We start from the raw sequence: 19,386 nt of genomic DNA on the forward strand, positions 1-19,386 counted from the left end.
CAGACACACGCATGCTCCCTCATTTTCTTCATTTACTTTCTTTTCCTCTGCTCTTTTTATCCTCACACCCTTTCTCTTGAGTGGGCTTGTCTTGTCACACTCGTTTGATGGGGGTTGCCTGTTAAAGTCTGCAACATTTACAGCATTGTGCCCCAGGTAGCCCCTTCTGCTGCAGCTTAAACCAAGATATTTCACTAGTTGAATTCAGCTGGTTATAGATCATTTACTGTCTTTGACTTTGGACTGTGCTCTGCAAACATACTGTAGGGAGAATTTGGTACCCTTGCCCAGGGACATTGAAACTCTTACTGGGTACTGTCAGTAGTATAGATTGCAGCAGAAAGCTTTTAAGTTCTCCTTGAGAAAACAAGTCAACAACAAAAACTAAAACTCAGGGGAGGAAAGCTGCACAGAGTGAGAGAAGACTCAATTCTGATCTTCGTTAAAGAAAACTCTCAGCAAAACCCCCAATTCACACAAGCAATCATACAATAAGCCCTTGTGCACAAACAAACACACAGATAGAGAAGGCTAAGGTCTCACTGGTCTTAATTACATTGCCTTTATTGGGGATAAAATACATGTCACAGTTTGCATCAGCATCTTTTGGAATTCCCATCAAGTCAGGGTGATCTGTCTAATGAAGCGTGTGACTGAAGGACTGCTTATTATCAACTTCACTCAAGAAAATAAAGAAAAAAACAAACATGATCTTCAAAATGTCAAGATCTCAGACTGAAAAGTAGCATCACATAAAAATATCACACAGTACTGTTGAGCCATGTTTTTCCCTCTTTCTGCCCTCAACAGCCTGAATGTTGCTTCTTAATGTGTGAACATGAACACGACCAACAAGAAATGCCCTGACAGGCTATGTAGTTCACACTTGATCTGTCAGAGGTCAGGAGCTGAAGGAGTTTTTTTTTTCACAAACAGAAGAAACTGAGGTGTGCATGAGCCTACCACACCTTATGTCAGCTATGAATCATATGCAGCTTCATGCATTATGTAAAATTTTCAAGCATTCCCACAAACCTTGTTGCAGCAGCACAGGTTGCAAGTGTATATACAGTAAGACTAGTGTGTGTGTGTGTGTGTGTGTGCGTGCATGTGTGCGCGTGTGTGCGTGTGTGTGTGTGGGTGTGCGTGGGTGTGTGTGTGTGTGTGTGTGTGTGAACTCTCCACACGAACCTATTGCATGAGTTTTTCAGCCATTCTGTTTTAGTGGCGGTGAAAAATGTTTTTGCTCCCACAGAAGTGACTCACATACAGCGTGTTCCTAAGTACGACCCCCATCACTGCATCACCAGTAACATGCAGTAAAAATTCCTTGTAGTGTGGCTGTATACACAGTACCATGCACTGGATTTGTAGTAAGAAAATATCATTTAATGCAGCCCTAATCCTGTTGCTCATTTTAGAACATGTAAGACGTAAAACTAATAGAAAGAGTTGTGCTTTTCAGTCTGTGGAGTGATTAAGGAATGAAATGGTCTGCTAAAGACTTAGAAAATTGTCCAATAACTTTCAAAATCGTCTCAACTGCTTTACATCTGGATTGTCATAAGTTAGCAGTGGTTAAATGTAATACAAGTATTTACAAAGGTACAATTTTAAGATAGTTGTACAATCCATTTGAAGCTACTTTATATTTCAGGAAATAGTGTACTTTACCTGAAAAATTATAGATCCACCCACATATTTCATGTAATACACAGTACTAAGTAAGATATAAAATTGTAAATGTAAGCTCCATATTGTCCAACAACATGAATGATAACGGCTTACATCACATAAGTAGTAATAACATTATAAGTAATAACTTTCCCACTCACCTGAGTTACAGCCACATTATGTAATTTGTGGGATTTTGATATTATTAAATACTTTTTGTTTTGCAATATAAACCTATGGAGCAAGTCTTTTCTTTTTCTTACACTTTCATAAGGGATGTACAATAATACAACTCACGGATGGCTCTGAAGATAAGTATTATAATAATAATAATAATAAGTGTTTCCTGGCTGACTGTGTTCTTCTGTCTTCTAAAACAGGTCATAATGAAATATTCTGTAGTACATTTAGGGAGCTATTGTGTTGATATTGTTTGTTTTAGCATTTTTTCAATCAAGCTCAAACAACAACAACAACAACTGCATTAGACCAATATAGGCCTACAACAAGCCTTTTCCTCCAATAATTTTGGGACGCTCTGTATCTGTCAGTGATAATAAAGATGTGCTAGCAACTCATAGGTGCATGATTTGTGCTATAACCAACATAAAAAAAGAAGATCAAAGCCTTTGTCAAAAATCTTGGATGGGTTTTGATGCTCATAGTAAGGCACGTCTGTGATATGGTGCCATTATTGATGCCATCTGTTCCTACTCTAAATAGGAATCAAACTCTTTCGTAATCATCCAGTAAAGCTGCCACTCTGCCAGTAATTTTGGCCAAGAACACTGTCGACAGGCAGGAGGTCTGGAAGAGAGACCTCCGATGAGGAGTCAGTATCAGCAGGCAGTTGAACAAGCATGCAGGTTTCAAATGAGTCTCTCGGCATTAAGCATGGTCCCCAGGTGAATGCCTTCATCCTTTGCAGCTCTAATTTGTTGTGAGTTCCTGTTTGAACTAGGCTCTATTTGCACTTCCCTGACTTACCCCACAATTGTTTAACACGGCACTCTGCTCGACAGGTGTACACCATTTGTTCTTTCTGCTCCGCTGAGTGCGTGCTGCACCGGCACACGGCTGACGGAGGGATTGCCAGTTTCAGTCGTTCAGACAGATCTACGCTAAGACAGCAGCCCAAAGCACATTTGAGGGGGGCAGCCCTCTCCGTGTCATCAGAATCTGAGCTGCTTCTGAATGATGGGGAATTCTCTGGAGCACAGTGTCATTATTAACACAACTCCTTCTACGGTAAATCTGACAAAGAATGAGCATCACTATTCTGTTCTATTTATCTGGGGCATTTGCCATGAGGTCAAAGCCTACCACCTACTCTGAAATTGAACATTGCACATTTTGTTTTTCTCAGGTCTCAGCAATGAAGAACATTTTCTTGGTTTAAAGTGAGCAATTTGATTACACTCGAAAGATTTTTCCTTATAGCTCCTCAATGCATCTATAGGCTTGAAGAATAAATTATTACAATTGCCGCTGAAAAGCTTAATATTCTGTGTCATAAAAAGAATACATCCAAGGAGAAGGTAATTTAAATTCCTCTAGATTTATTTTAGAGAGGTGTTGTTTTTTCATCTCACAGCAAAAAACTAACAGTTTCTCCTTCAAAAAGACTTTCCTTTGATGTGAAGGTCTGTTTGAACTCCCTCTTTAATGACAGATGATTGCCAGCCATGATAGGAAGGTGTTTGTTCCTGTTAAGCTCTTGAATTCTATGATTCTTACAGAATTGACAGGAGCATGAGGGACACACATTTTAATAAATATAGAGTAACTTTAAAGAGAAGATTATAGGGGGTTATGACGCTGTGAACGATGGCGAGCAGTTTATTTCTCCACTGAGATGTGAAGATTTGAGATTCAGATATGACTTGGAGGGGGAGAGACATTGCAAGGTGCAGATTATGTCAGTGGACAAAAAAAGGAGAGTGTGATTAAATGATAGATTCATGATAGAGTGCCTAATGCCATTATAAGCGAGAAGAGGGCTATCAGAAACAATCTTTGAGGCTGCAGGGATCCAGTGAGATGGCCACACAATGGAAAGACAAAGCAGAAAACAGAAATAGAGATGAAATCAATACTTCCTTTTTACACTGAGGTGAAATGAAGCACAGTGAGGATGGAGGATCACAAAGAGACATGCAGAAATCAAAGACTGTCATTTGAATGGACAAAAGACTGACTCAAACAAAATTATTAGATAAGAATTTGTTTTAATGGTCTGTAGGAGGCTTATCACAGTCACAATGGGTGTTTTGAATGAAGCAAAGGAAACTGACACATAATAAACTGTAGCAGAAAGTTTAATAAAGGCAGTTCATTGGAACGTGGTATGAGAAAGGAGTAAGAACTGGGGCTTCTTAGAGACCAAATTAAAGAAGACAAGCTGCCTCATACAGGAAAATAATTGTAGGTAACAAGAGGACTTGTTGTGCAGCATGCTGTGGCCCACTTTGTTCCCTCTCACTGGGATCTCTGTCCATGCTTGGGAGTCAAAAAAAGAGCAATGTACCACCACTTTAAGTAAAACTTGTGTGAAATTATTCAAAATGCAACATTTTTTTACTGGGTTGACAAAGGAAATTGCATGTCCTAAATGTGTTTAGCAGTGACCTGAGTATCTGTGACAGACTACAGTCAGAAAAGTATTGAGAAGAGATGAAGCACAAAGGGGGAGCATTAGATAAGGGCTGCATACACGGCCCTCAAGCACACACCTGTTAGGTGTCACTGTAAAAAGAGCTTGAAGGGATTTTACCTGAGGTTTCCAGGATCTGCTAGAGCAAAGGAATAGTGATCAGTGTTCCAGTACATGAACTGCCTCCAGATACCAATTAGCGCTGAGAGTAAAGAGAATGCATGATGTTTTCACAGAGGAACACAATCTGTAGCTTAAACAGATGGTTCCACTACACAAATTAGATAAAAGGTCCATTACTAAGTGCTATTAAAGCACATTTATTGGGGAAATTCCTGGATATCCACATTATGAGATGTTTTATTTCTAGAAATGTTAATGTATAATCAACAACAAAATACAGCTGTTGTGTTAATTGGCTGGAGCTGTACCTCATTATGAAATAAATTATTATGGTATTCGGCCAGTCAGGCAGGGAAAAGAACAGTTCAAGCTTACAAATTTGCCCTGGATCTCTAGCTTATGGGGGTAAAGGTGTAAAGAATGCAGGAGGTGGTTGATGAGGAAGTGAACAAGGCTTTGGTTTGAAATTGTTGGAGATGACTGAGCACAGAAGCAGCTCTGTGCTGCAATTAGAATCTCTGAAGAGTTTGCTTCCTTTGCATTATTAGTCTCTTTTTCACCTTATCACCATACAAGTCACCATGCATATCCAGTGGGATCTGCTTCACTCTGACATACAATACAGTTGAGCCATCAAGTGCCTGTAGGCTTTGCCTTTTTTAAGTAAATGAAATCTACAAAAGCACAAAACAAGTAACCATAGCAACAGATTTTTGTGGGAAGAGCTGCTACTTCTTCAGTGTCAGTCATTCATTTTGGTGTTAAAACTTCCAAGAGAGTATTGGGCATGGGACCTGATGACTGATACGCTCATATTAACATCCGCTGACAAATAGACTGACAATACAGTTGAACAAAAGACATTAGGGATGGGAGGAGGAGGCAGACTGATACCCTTGGGGGGGAAGCTGATTGCCACTAAGACTGCCATTTTGTAGAATATATCATAAGCACAAAAATAGGCACGCAAAAACAACTGCAGACAGTGATTCTTCAAACAGTTGTATGCAAAACAGCCCCCATAATCCTTCTTGGGTTTTTTCCTTTCGAGGCTCCTAACTGTTGGGAATGGTTTGATTTGAATCCAAGGTTATCCATTACAGTTACACAAATCAATCTGTTTCTCTCCGAACCTTGTCCAGGACTTTACCAGCATGTCTTAGCGGATCTTAGGCTGATTGATCTTTTAAACCTCCAGATGAGGTCTTGAGCAACTCTTTTGTGATTGAACAGTCTGCTTCTGTGAGACACAAAGGTCACGTGTCGGGTCGGTCTGTGCACTACCAATCAAAGACCAATCATTTTTTCCATTCTCCACTAAACAAAGTCACTCAGAGCTCTCTTGCTAATGAATTTGATCTTACTTTGTTTGTTATTATAAAGGTAAAGTATGTTTTTATCAAGCTGAAAACAGAGCTTTTACCAAGCTAAAAACATCAAATTCATAATTTAACAAAACCATCTCAGCAGGAGAATATTGAGCTATTTTGCCGAAAACTGTCAAGGAGGCCTATGTCCTATGTTCTTGTCCATCTATTTCTATTAAATATAAGGCTGAGAGGAATATTTTTAATTTGCTGTGTGGATGTTGATATACACAGAGTGCTTCTTGTAGATGTGCACTGAGCTTCCTTACACAAGCCAGACTCATTGCAAGTTAGCCTTGAGCTAAAAACACGGAGCTGCTGCATCAACGTAGATGTTTATTAAGCCTGATAAAAAAAGAGCAGAGATGAGCCATTTCCACAAAGCATCCCTTATCCAGAAATAAGCAAAGAGGCTGAACTTACCATTTTTATATTATGTGAGAAGAATATAAGTAATATCAACAGAATGGAAATCCCTTTGGCCTCCCACTGATATGTAATGACAGAGCAAGATCTGTTGTATAGGCTACAGGTCAGACACCAACCTGTAAACAGCACAGACATACATATCTCCACACACAAACACATACTGAGCAGGCTGAATTTCATCTCTACTCATGCTACACAACATTTATTAAAAAGCCTCCATTCCTCTGTGTACCTGTCTTTCTGACTAGTGTGTATCACAAACACCCACAGATTGCACACATCACCTCATGGATCTGCTAAGGCACACACACACACATACATGAACACATACAGTTGGAGCCAGCTTGGTGTGCCCTAAGAACTGAGCTTGTTGGAATCAAATTATTTCTCTCTCTCACCGCCCACAGAAGGAGAAGGGCAGGCAGAGTCAGTCCCAATGCACTAAAGATTGGACTGCCTCAGCGCGTGTCCTGGGGTCTGAAATACAAATCAGCCTTTCCTCCAGTCAGCTGGAGTTGGCCCCTCTCCCAGTGGCCTGTCAGCATGGCCCTCTGTGGCATTAAAAAAAGGCAAACAAATAATAAGAGGTGTAAAAGAAAAAATGCTGGCGCTATGTTGTCCTCTGAAGGCCCCCCTCCACACTCTCAGGGGTATGCTATTACTTTAGCAATTATCCTGTTTGATGTGTTACTCTTGTATTAGGAGCACATTTGGGCTTCATCTGTGTCTCGCGGAGGATGAGGGGGGTATTATGGGAGTCAAAAGGAGTCCAATAATGTAAACTACCTCTTTCATTTGGAAAAACATCTGGGGATTTTGGATTACACTAAGGATAGACTGGAAGAGGAAGCAAACCTAAAAACAACGTAGCCTTGATAATCTCTCTCACTCTCTCTCGCTGACAATCCTTAACAGAAATAATGTAAATGAGTCACATAAACAGCTAACACAGCTATCCTATGTTGAAAAGACTGTACATTCTTGTATGTTAAAAATGCCTGCTTTACAGCTCTGAGAAGAAGATAATTAGAATGAAAAAAAAATCCTAGTTGCATTACCATTGTCTTGTTGAAAAGATAAATGGAGCTATTGTTGAGTAAGGACAAAGTAATTGTATCAAATTTGTATCCTTCCATGACTCACTTGATGAAAAGCCTTTGATCCAATCTGTTTGGTTAACATGCATCATATAATTTAATTTAAAAGCTGGTGGAGCTGTTACCAAGTGGAGTTTAAGTGAAATATAATTCTACTGTTTGTCCGCAGATACACCTGGTGTCCTCTCCCTAATTCAATGAATATTTTACTGTCATATCTGATCGGAGAGCAACCATGTGTGCTAATTAGGTGCTGTCTGAAACCATCTGTGTGACATTACTGTGACACATGTCCAGGTAAAGTGGCATGATTTTGTCTCTTCTTTTTAAAACCACCATCTGGGTCTTTCCTTTTGTCCTATCTATTCAGTTTGTGCTTTTATTGGCCTGTTATCTTAGTTATTTGCAACTCTTTCATCACAGTCGTGTCAGAGGTCAGGAGTATCCTTTCATCCATGGACTGCTATGCCAATGGGTTCTTCAGCACTGCACTTGCAGTGTACTTCTGCTCATCCGCCCACTGAGCCCCAAACCACTCTCTGAAAACAACAGGCCTTGAGTGCGCACGGTGGCAGTATCTCAGTCATGCACGCACGAGCGCACCCACCAGACCTTATTGCCATTAAAAGAACTGCTCCTCGTGTTACTCATCAACCACTACATATAACATGTGGACGCTCTTAAAATTGTTGCTGGTAGTTACAGGTTACAGATGCTGTTCCTGCGTTTTGAGTGGGCGTCTGGTTTGCGCTTCGTACACATCTGACACAGTCTATCCAAAGACGCATAACGCATCGGCACCGAATACTCAAGCGTCCCGCCTCTCGATAGAAAGCCCAACATATCTGTTAACCCTTAAGGCACACTGCGTTATTACGCACTCATTAAAATGCCCCCACCCCTCCCCCGTTTACGCATATGCCTTGAGGGCTGTCATGGGCTATTATTGGGATGTTTGGAATGCGCACCACTCGCTCGCCTACCGTTTATTCCCGACACAATTTCCGATGGAGGTGTTTGTGGTCCCGTGGAAGGAGGATGGCCAGGACATCCGAGACTTTTTCAGTCCTGGTCTGTCGCTCGTATCCATGGCGTCGGAGCGCTCCATATGCCGGTGGTGATGCCGGTCGGTGTCGGAGTATCCCCGGTGTTTGATTTTTATCGGGGTCCGAGGTTGTCTCCAAAGATGCTGCGGAGGCTTTAGAGTCGCCTGTCCTTCCCGTGGAACCGGGAGCGACAGGGACAGACTCTTCTTCGAACATGGTGGTGGTTCCATCATTGTGCAAAAAATAAAGATACCTTTTAACTGACTGGTGAAATAATATGGCTGTATTCGTTTATTTCAAGCACAATACAATACGTTTCATGTCCCTTTCTGCCACTTGATCTCTGAGCGAACAAATCAAAGTGACCAAGTCCAGCAGCCCCGATCTGAATCTTGCTTTCTGAATAACATCAAAAACTGTCACAGTGATAACCTGACAAGTCGTCCAAAAACAGTTACTCTCATTGTTTTCCGTGCTGATCAGTTTCAGTTTATTCCTGAATTTCCGTTGTGCCGTTATCCTCACCAGTCCGGGGTTTTGGTGATGAGACACCGGTCCTCCTGCTTCTCCTGAAGTTTGACGCCTCATCGCCCATGGCGCACAACCGGATGACCGTATTTATTTTACAGAATTTATTGCTTTTTATCAGCCACTTATTGCAGAGACACAGAGAACGCCGGCGCTGGCTCCTCTCTGTGTGCGCTGTTATTGCTGTCCGTATGTCTGCTCAGCTAAGATCTCCAAGCAATTTCCATAAAAGTACTCAGTCTATCACGGTTCATATGGAGCTACATGCCATAGCGCACATACAGCACAGAGGTATCCAGTAATCCCTCCATGAAGATGATTGATCCAATAGTTTTAGTAAAATATTAAACTGGACTCAGTTACCCTCTTCAATAAATCAGGATGATGTGAAGAATTGTCAAAAAACTAGATGCGATCCTGTGTTCTTTGCGGTCCAAATTCCTTACTGTTTCGGGGTCTTTCGTGAGAATGCACCATAAAATGACTCAAATTGATAGTTGCGGAGGTTCAGTCATCCTGCCCAGTATGGCACATTATCTCCTCATCCTCATATTTGCTGGAGTTCGACGACAAACATTGGCTTCAGCACATTGCGCCCTCCCTCTCCCTCCCTCTCCTCTCTCTGTGGTGGATGGGTGGTTGTTCCTTATATTCGCTCATCCATTATGTTTGCCCCATCCATGTTCACTGCGCATTTCCTTCACAGAAAACAAACACAACAAATTGGTCTAATTGTTTGAACTGGGCTCATGGCAACAGACGTAACATCTGAAATTACATTGTTTTACCAATTTTTCCAGCTGATAGTTGTCAACATGTCTTACCGTGTTTCAGCGAGTTCCATAGTGATCATAATAATCTTTTTAGAGTGAAAATACTGAGACTTCCCAGTCCTGTTCACAGTGTCCCTTGCATTTGTTAACATCGCCAAAAGTAAAAAGTAGATCTGTAGATGTTCTTACATTATTAGTTAAAAAGTCTCATACCCATCAAGGCCATTGTAGACAAATGAAAAAGCACCTGACTATTCAGAACAGTCTGCTGTCATCAGACGGTTTCCTATCAATGCCTACCTAAGATTTATGAATAAACACTAAATTTGAATTTAAGTGAATATATATTTCACATTCTATAAGTTGGCACTGAATGTTTCACTGTTGCACATGTGACTAATATTAGGAAGCTATCAATATTTCATATTATTACCACAAGCAAAGGATTACTCTGTTCATCCCTCTTCATGTTTCAGCACATTTACTGTAATTCATGTAAATTATATGACTGCCAGCCATCTCATCACTTTTGGAGCAGCCACTGTTAAGTAGATATGTAATAGAGCCATAATCATGTTCACTGTAAAACTTAATAATCAAGTTCATCTAAATCTAAAAGGTTCAAAGAGTTCAAGATATCGCAATTGAGCGTTTCTGATTGCATTTGGTGATCACCTCAAACGTGAATTTCTTGATCTAAAAAATAATATCAGCAGACTTTCCTCCACACACTGGGAAGTGTAGATCATTTTAACCAAAGAAAATTACATCAACTTAACACAGCATCCACATTAGTTATGTTGATGTTTAAGACCTTCACGTGGGATTTGATAACTTCAATTTAAACCAGATAACCAAGGCTGTGTCTGTACACACACATTAAACAGTCGCAGCAGTTGATAAATTCATAAATCAATCTCAACCAGTGACAAGGCTTTAAACGGCATGTTTATTGCTTGCTGTAAATCTTTAATTTCTATTTCAAATTCAAATAACTAATTGTATTTTGTAGTACAGTGACACTAAATTAAAATTTTAGGCCATAGTGATGTAAACTAAAATTTGGGCATAAATATTTCATTCAAAGGGAATTTTGTGGTTGATACAGACTTTTCAAAAAGCACTCACAGATTAGTTTGACAGTGTTTAAATACAGATTACAGTTGAGTTGTAATCAAATGCTCAGGGAAGGTAGCCTAAATGTTATTGTGAAATGAAAAGAAAATTAGTATTAGTGAAATAAAAGAAGCACAAAATGTACAAAGGAACTAACGTTTACTTGCAGAAACTTTGGAAAGTAGTCATGAAGCTTCTTGCACCTTTCTGCTGGTACTTTCTGCCACACTTATATTTATGCATCCTCCTTAAAATTTACAGAAGCCCTCTTTGCATTCACGGATTTACTATCTTTTTGTGCATTTTCATTGCAGTTGACAGCCAAGACAGTCCGTTCTTTTCTTTTCATCCACTCTAAAATAGTCAAGATCGTTACCTCAAGCCTACATTTCTCACACAGAATACCATACAGCATCCCTACAGCATGAAAGAGACAAACTGATGCAATGCTTTCCCAGAAATCTCTACCCTGGTTTTGTTTATCATAGAGTATCCCAGAAACACTGTGGCTTATCATTTGCCTGGCTTCACCCCAAAAACCATCATCCAGTCCAGCAAATTAACAAATCCATCAAGAAAAAGAAAAGAATAGAGATTCAATGAGCACAAAGGGATACCTAATGATTAGGTGTCATGGACAGGATTATTATTACTATTAGGTTTTTGATAGGTGCAGGTCAGCCCAAAGCCATTTGCACTGTCAAGTCTTGGCAAATTCCTTTGTAGGTTTTGGGATTGCTCCTTTTCATGCAAGAAAATCCATAATTTATTGATTGTATTAGATCATGTAAATGCTGAAAATTAAGCATTTGCAATTCCTTATTTGCTCACAAGACAAATTGTAACAAAAAGATGCCAACAATTGTGTACAATGTACAACTTATCATACAACTGCTTGTTTTTCTTTTTATATTACTTTATTACAACTTTTTCATAAATTTTGGCATTCATTTCAGGAAACAAACAAACAAAAAAAAAACAGTTCATGGATAACAATAAGTTCCAGCTATGCTATTAAACGTGTATAGTTCAGTAGCAATAAGAAACTCCAAATGTCCTTCAACCCATACAGTTGTCTGTTAACCTTTTCTCCTCATCACAATTGAAGCATTTGCAGCTGAAATTGAGTGTGAGCATGGCCACACCTGAGACCATTTCCTGAATAATTTTTAGATAAAATGTCATGGAAAAGCTTTCACATTCCCCTCATCCATGAAACATCTCACAAAAACAGGGTTTAGGGAGCACTTTACAGTCAAGACACAGATTGGCCCCTCAGACATTTCCTATTGGGGATGCAGGCTGCTCGCTGGTCTCAGTACGGCGCTCTTACTAAAATGAGCCTTGAGATTTCCAAAGAAGAGTTGGAAGAAGCTGCTTGGAAACATCTAGGCTGAACCTGATATAGACAAGAAGGAAAAACATAGGACAAATAGATATTTGGATGCACCATAAAGTTACAGCATTGACAGTTTATAGCTAGAGGATCTTGTTAGCTAGATGTGCTCCAATGCTCAAAAACAGTTCCACGACACCGAAGCACAATGCCAAAAATTAAAGGGTGGCAGACTATGATAACTTTGCTAAAACCATAGTGAGTTATGGTGGATGCTCTTGTTGAAGGTTTGCTAATGTATTGCTCACAGCTGCTCTGCTCCATGTGTTGCATCCTGTTCTCTAGCAAGAGAGAAGCTGCACTGGGGAAGTGGTGTCAGTAAGAATTACCTACAAGTCCAACTTTTCCTCAGGGTCAACTGAAAGCTTTCCCTCATTTCTCCCAAAAGGTGGTGCCTCCACTCTTGCCCATTCAAACAGAAGGGAAGGACATAAACAGAGAGAAGTGGAAGGCATACCAGATGATTCACATTAAATATAAATGTGGAAAATGCACACACATTTCTGTTGCTCTTCCTTGAAAAGTCAAAAGATTGCCTATATCCTGTGGACATGTATCTAGATCTTTGCAAATACAACTCACCTGTAATTTATGGTCTTAGGACAAAACAAGAGCGAACCATTTGAAACACAGCCTCACAGGGTTTTAGACTTCTTGTGCAGTTTCTATCTATACTGTAATTACTGGCTTCAAACTGACACTCTAAGGAGCTATTTTGTTCTTGTCTACGCTTGTTCTCTCTTTTTCTCTCTGCCTTGACCTAAATTAAGTCATTATTTTACTTGTATTACAGAGTATCCAAGAAGGAAAAAAAGCACTGGCTTTCTGTCTTTAATGTTTGATGGGAAGAACATATTGCTTTGAGCTATGATATTAAACTCCAAAACCAATGTACTGCAAGTAAACAGACATGATAAGAACATATAGTAGAAGAAGTGAAATACATACACTGAGGAAGTGGTGATGAGTAAAGGCATAAAGGTGTACAGATAATCTGACTGAAGTGACTGAAAAGATGTTCAAATCATTTTGCATGGAACGTAGCACATACATATATAATATGTGTGAGTTTAAGGATGCACTGTGGAAGATGCAGCCATAGTACTTGACTCTTTATTTTCATCATCCTCGAGTGTCTCAGGGCTCACTCAAAAGTTAAGATCCACAAAGTCACTCCACTCAAGCCTAGTCCAGGGAGAAACAAGTAAGACTTTCTCACAAAACGACTTAACAGCTTGATCATGACATATTTGCCACAAAACCTAAAGTTTGGATTAGTTTGGAAAATTGTGGTTGCAGCACTGTTGCTGGGGCTGAGCTGCAGAAGCTTGTGAAGCAACACAGTGGAATAGGAGAGCATTAATAATTTTGTCAGTGTCTTTAAAGGCTGACGCAGGCTAATATTAGAAGGGTTTTCTAAGCTGAATAAAAATGAAAGCACAGTCCAGCATCTTTTCTTGCTTTTTGAAATTGACTAAATATGGAAGGCCAACGATGTCAGTCTGTTGACTGTCTGCTCCTGCCTGATGCAAATTTATTTTGACAGTCAGACGCTCTTGAAATGTATGTATATGTATGACGTAGACTCAGATACACGCAACCTTGCTTTGAATTAATTGCTTTGAGGAAATTCATGTTGGATACAATCAGGAACTGCAACTCTAGGTTTGTTCACAGAAGACATCAAGTACTTTGTTCATGTCTTAAGCCAAATCATGCCATCTTGATTCAAGGTATTTTGTTACTTTACCTCCCTGCTACAAAACAGAATAAATCATCTACAGAACTACAACTTTGAATGTCTTGGTTCTCTCAGGGCAGCTGAACAAAAGTACATTTAGTACTGTTTCCTTGACAGAAGATTGTCTGACTGTCCTTTAGAAATGATTACGAGAAAAAAAATGAGAGAAAAAGCAAGCTGTAACAGGATGCAGAAAAAATATCATGTTTTTCTATGTTTAAAGCTGCTGAAACGAGAATAAAAAAGCCGTTAAGGGCACAGGAAAAGATCAGACAGGCACTAAAAGTGCAACTGAAGACTGTTATTAGGATCACAGACGGGAGAAATGCTTCTCTTGGAAAGACTTTAAAAATAAATGGAATTCCTCTCTGAAGAACTGTTTCTGCCCAATTAAACACATGATTCAGTTGCTTTATCAGACTTTAACTGAGCACTAAAAGACAAAATATAAGTAATGAAAGAAAGATGGAGTGGATGACAAAATGACCATGGACCACAGTGAAGACTGGAGCGATTCTCTGTGGTGTGGAAAACAGAAATGCTTCTCTTGCCTGAGTCAGCTGTGCACTTCATTTAGTGAGCATCTGATTTATTATGACCAACCTCGCCAAATGGCGTTCCACGTTATACATTCATATTGTGAGGAATAATTGAAATGCCAAGCAGTCGTACTTACTCAATCCACATGGAAGAGACGGTTGTACAGGCTGTGGTGAAAACATCATGTATCCTCCCTGTTTTGATTTTAATGTCAGTTGGTAGGAGTGTGTACAGGATTTCTATATATGTAGACACAAGTTTTAACTGAGCTTCTGAGCAATTTACCATTTACAGCTAAGGGCCAATTACCGAAGGCAGCAAGTCCTGCATGTCCAAAAGGACCATCGTCGACCTGTCTGGCCTCTGGCCCTCGTTGGGCATCAGGGAATGCCGGGAAACAGATCCACACCCTACCAGTGAAGCGCTATGAAATATTAATCCTCACTTCTTTCCTGACAGCGAAGAATAGTCTGGCAGCTAAAATGTATGCGTCTCCATGTGTGTGGCTAAGGTTTTGTTGACACATATATATGATGATAAAAGTAGATGGAACATGCTAGAATTTGGGTGTTTGTGTGAGAGAAAGACATAGGATGCGGCTGTGCTGCAGTAATGCGTCAACAGTGTCTTTGCTCTGTGTCATTCAAAACAAGTGAAAGAAAGGATTCCCTTAAAACAACTCTAGGCTGTCTTGTTGTTGGAGCAGAAATGTAAAAAAAAAAGAAACTCTCCATATTTTGAACATCACCGAGCACAATCAAAGCAATGAGATCTCACTCAAATGTTTGTGTAGCTGAAGGCAGAGGAGGAAAAGAGTCAGTGCAGTAAGGGTTAGAGTCTTGTGAATGCATCACAAAAGTGAGGCAGCGTTTCACTTTCGGGATAATCTTTGGACCAGTGAGACCATAAACGGCATGATAAATAGATTTCAGAGTGGCTAAGAACTTCTGTTAATTGTGTTGTAGAGCTGTAATGGCAACAGGAAATGGAAATGACCACAAGGTCTCCCAGTGCACTCTCATGTTTTCAGTAGCATGGAATTTATTTGTTGATGGGTTATGAAGAAAAAGAAATGTAAGTTTTCAAGTGGAATCACTTTAAATGACCACTTAAAATGTGCTCTTGTTAAAAAAAATCTCAACTAAGTAAAATGGCCTAAATGAGCCTTGAGTAGCAAAAACTAAAAAAGAAATTAATATGAATCCTTATCTGGTTTCAGTCAATGTTTCAAACTTTTAGTTTAAATGCCAGATTATGCCTTTTAAAACAAGTGCTTGTTGAATTAGAAGCATATAAGCAAACCTTTTTATCATCTGACAGTATCAGAACTACCTATGTTTAATGAATATTCAAGGCTGAAACAATGTGAAGTACCTCAGAGCGTGCAGTGCAGACCACAGCATCTTGTTTTTGAGTATCTTCATTTCTTTGCTTGAAGTGTGTTATTTTCAGACCTTAACACTGCTTTGAGGACATTGCTTTTATTTCTCATAACCAGAAGGGGTTATCTCATTTTTGTGGGGCCGCTGTGATCTACAGTTACACGGAGGATTGAGTCGAAAAGATGAGAATGAAGAGAGTAACAATAGCCAAGCTTATTTCAGGGGAATAAGGGGATGTGTTGGGTCTTGGAATTTAAATCCCCCCTATATTATAATCTTGTTTGGGTTTGGGAGCAGTAGCATAGTTCAAACTGAACGGCTCTGCCCTACCTCTAAATTCAGGGAAATGCAGACTAGCAGCTTTCTTCTGGTCTACTGAGATGTTCCTCTGTTTTATAGACTGTTTGTCACAGGGGGAGTGGGTTGATTTCTATGACTAATCCTGCTAAAAACAGCTCTTATGACATACCTTATTTGGCTACACTTTGTTGCTGCTGTACTGAAATAAAGCTGCAGTAAATTGTTGTGCATATGATTTCAATCATGTTTTGTTTTTAACATGTACATTATTGTATTTATACCTAAATACACTCATTTCTATTCAATGCAAACTGGCCATGAAGTCAAAGGCAGTTACATTTTTTGTTTCTAGAGCACACACAGCAGGAAAAAACATCTGTTTTGGTATTTTATGTTTTGTCATTTGTGATAAACGATGTTGCAGTGATTCGTCTTCAGAGCTCTGCCTTCTTCCACCATGTATTTGGGAGGGGGGAAAAAAAGAAATCACAGGTTTCAGCAGCATTCACCAGCAACTGCGCAGGGTAACTGTGTGGGTGGAAAAATGAAAAGCAGAAATCTAAATGTGTCTGACACACCGTCCGCAGAGCCTCGCTGTATCCTCTGAGAACTCTGGGTAGACTGGCTGCAGGTATGAGAAACAATTCATGGGTGCAAGACGCATTAAAAAATAAATATTACAGCAAATAAAGCCAGAAGCTGGTAGAAACACATTAATATAATGGCAGTGGGTCTGAAAAATTCCTTCATAATGTTCTCGTTTTCATTGTCCTTTACAGATTGATGATGAAATAAAAAATAAAAAACAGGAGTATCGCTCTCTCTCAGACTTATTTCCCAAATCCTATGGCATGACAGATGCAAACATAAAGCAACCCCTCGCCCCCATCAGTGTTTTAAAGAAAAAAAAAAAAAAGAGTTTTATATGGTTTTGCCCATGAGGGAAGGTCTCCATCAGCAGCTCTGCTCCTCAAGGCTCAGTGGGATTGCAAGAATAAGAGCTAATCAAAGCCTCTCATCCTGGAGGCTGCTGAGAGGAGGAGGACTTCCTCTTGCCTTTTAGCACCTCAGTCTGAAGGGTGAGGGATTTCACTGTGGAGGGGTGAGTACAGCCTCACTGCCCATCACCCAGACAGACGACTTCAAGCTGTTCGGGGCTTTCGGACAAGATCTCAACTGACCTTCCATCACTTCCAGACTGTGCTCAGAACACATGGCTTATGAGGACATGGCTGACATTTAAAGTCATTTCCTGGCTTTGTTTTTTGTTTCTTTTTCCAGTCACATCTTAATGTCATGAGACAGTCTAATCAGAGAAATGTGTTTAAAGTCACTTCTCAGTTTGACTTTAGTTGTTTTGAGCAGCCCGTTATCAGCCTTTGTGGCTGATTACTGAATTTGTTGTGAAATAATTATCTATCCAGGGAGCACACATTATCCTCTTATCAGCAACCTGCTTAACATTCAAACAGGTCACATTCACAGCAATGAAGCACTGGTAGAGCCCATCAGTATCACCTGAGACATGTTTTGCTAAAAAGTACACAGGCAAAGGGACCTCAGCAGCAGATGACATCGGTTTGCTCATCAATTATTAAGCACTACAGTATGCACATCTTGAAACACCAGTACCATTTCTTATTTTAGCTTTGAAGCATCTTTATTTCCACACGGAGCAACAAAAGATGAGATTTAGCATTCGGATCTGAATTCAGGAAGTTTATTAGCAAATGTTTTGATGCATCTTGCCTTTCGATTCCGTCTACCACACCCCTCTGTCAGAATCTGCCAGCTAGTGTATAGCAGCATAATCCTTACGGTTGCTTTTTGACTGAAAAAGCTCAGGTCATTACTTATCCAATCTGCTTAAGTAACCAGTAGGGTCAACTCGTAGATTATAACCGATGGATTTGTAGATAATTCCTCATGAATCTCAAAAAATTTCAGTAGTTGCCCCTTTACACTTTTAATGCAGTGCAAATGTAGGAATTGCTTATAGTCCCTCCCCGACAACTTTTGTGTTCATTTTCATACCACGGATACCTGTGATTCAGCTACTAAAATATGACCCCCCTCCCAAAATAAATAAATAGTAACTACCACACTTAAAGCATCTGAACGGTTCTCTGAAATGACTGCGCTCACATACATTGATATGTTTGATACATGCAATAATACTTAGTTTTCTGTGTTCTGCAGTTAAGGTTTACTGTAACAACTCTTACAATATTTTTCCTTCATCCTTGAAAAATAAATGTTAATATTTAGGGGAAAACATCTATGCTAAACCCTCAAAAGCATCTATTCAAATAACTATACCTAAAAAGACTGCACATGGACTCCTTTTTGAATAAGTTCACAAAGAATGATGAATTTAAATAACATTTACTTGCGCACATCACACACACGCATACAGAGACAATCATGGTGGTACAGATGAGAGGATAGCAGTCAAAGTCCAATCAATAAAACGGAATGATGAACATACTGTACAGCTGCATCTCTTGGTCCATACACAACATGAGCAGTCTGCTGTGGTGTCACTCTGAAACATCAGCTGTCAAACATACAGGAAGAAACAAACAATGAGCAGCATTTATCGTTCAAAACACATGACCATGGCCAGGTAGGATTCAAGAAAACAGATGTTTTGGACTCCAGAACAAAAAGAAAAAAAAAAAGAAAAGAAAAAAAAAAGGATCAAGCTTTAACTATTTACACAGCAAATAACACAGAAATGGTAAATGTAGATAGAAGCCACGCAGGGTGGGAGGATCTCACAAAACATCGTTAAGGCTCAAGTGTAGCTGCTTTCTCTAGCAGAAGTCAGAGGTAATGGGTTTTCACAATCAACCTGTCAACCAGTTAATTAGTAAAACAAAAGGAAACGAAATCAGAAACAAGGACAGCCATGTCACCGACCAATCATCTGCCTCCAGCTTCCATTAGCATGTCCCCGGACAGACTTAAACACAGGCTGCACTCATCATTCTAGCCACCATGCACTCAAGTGGAAGAACCAATTCAGCCTCTTGCTGATGAGAACACAAATGTTACTGTATTCACTGTGCGCTCGACAGGCGTCACAGCCCCAACCAACCAGCTCTCCCAACAAGGTGTGGCGTTTGGTTTTAACAACATTCATTTAAAAAAAAAAAAAAAAGAATAAACAACTTTGCAAAACAGTAGTCGCACACAAAAATATTTGACTCCTGGGGCAA

General features: G+C 39.8%; 1 protein-coding gene across 1 annotated transcript in view; it reads right to left on the minus strand.

Moving 5' to 3' along the window:
- Positions 1–9,476, minus strand: part of pde4a (phosphodiesterase 4A, cAMP-specific) — a 38,009-nt gene extending 28,533 nt beyond the window's left edge. The window contains exon 1 of the mRNA XM_072369063.1: positions 8,327–9,476. Coding sequence (XP_072225164.1) covers positions 8,327–8,622 — 296 coding nt within the window. The 5' untranslated portion in view covers positions 8,623–9,476. The remainder of the gene's footprint in view (positions 1–8,326) is intronic.
- Positions 9,477–19,386: the final 9,910 nt, after the last annotated feature.

The sequence above is a fragment of the Leuresthes tenuis genome, unplaced genomic scaffold, assembly GCF_036924035.1.
Source record: "Leuresthes tenuis unplaced genomic scaffold, fLeuTen1.0.hap1 SCAF_17, whole genome shotgun sequence".
Classification (NCBI taxonomy): domain Eukaryota; kingdom Metazoa; phylum Chordata; class Actinopteri; order Atheriniformes; family Atherinopsidae; genus Leuresthes; species Leuresthes tenuis.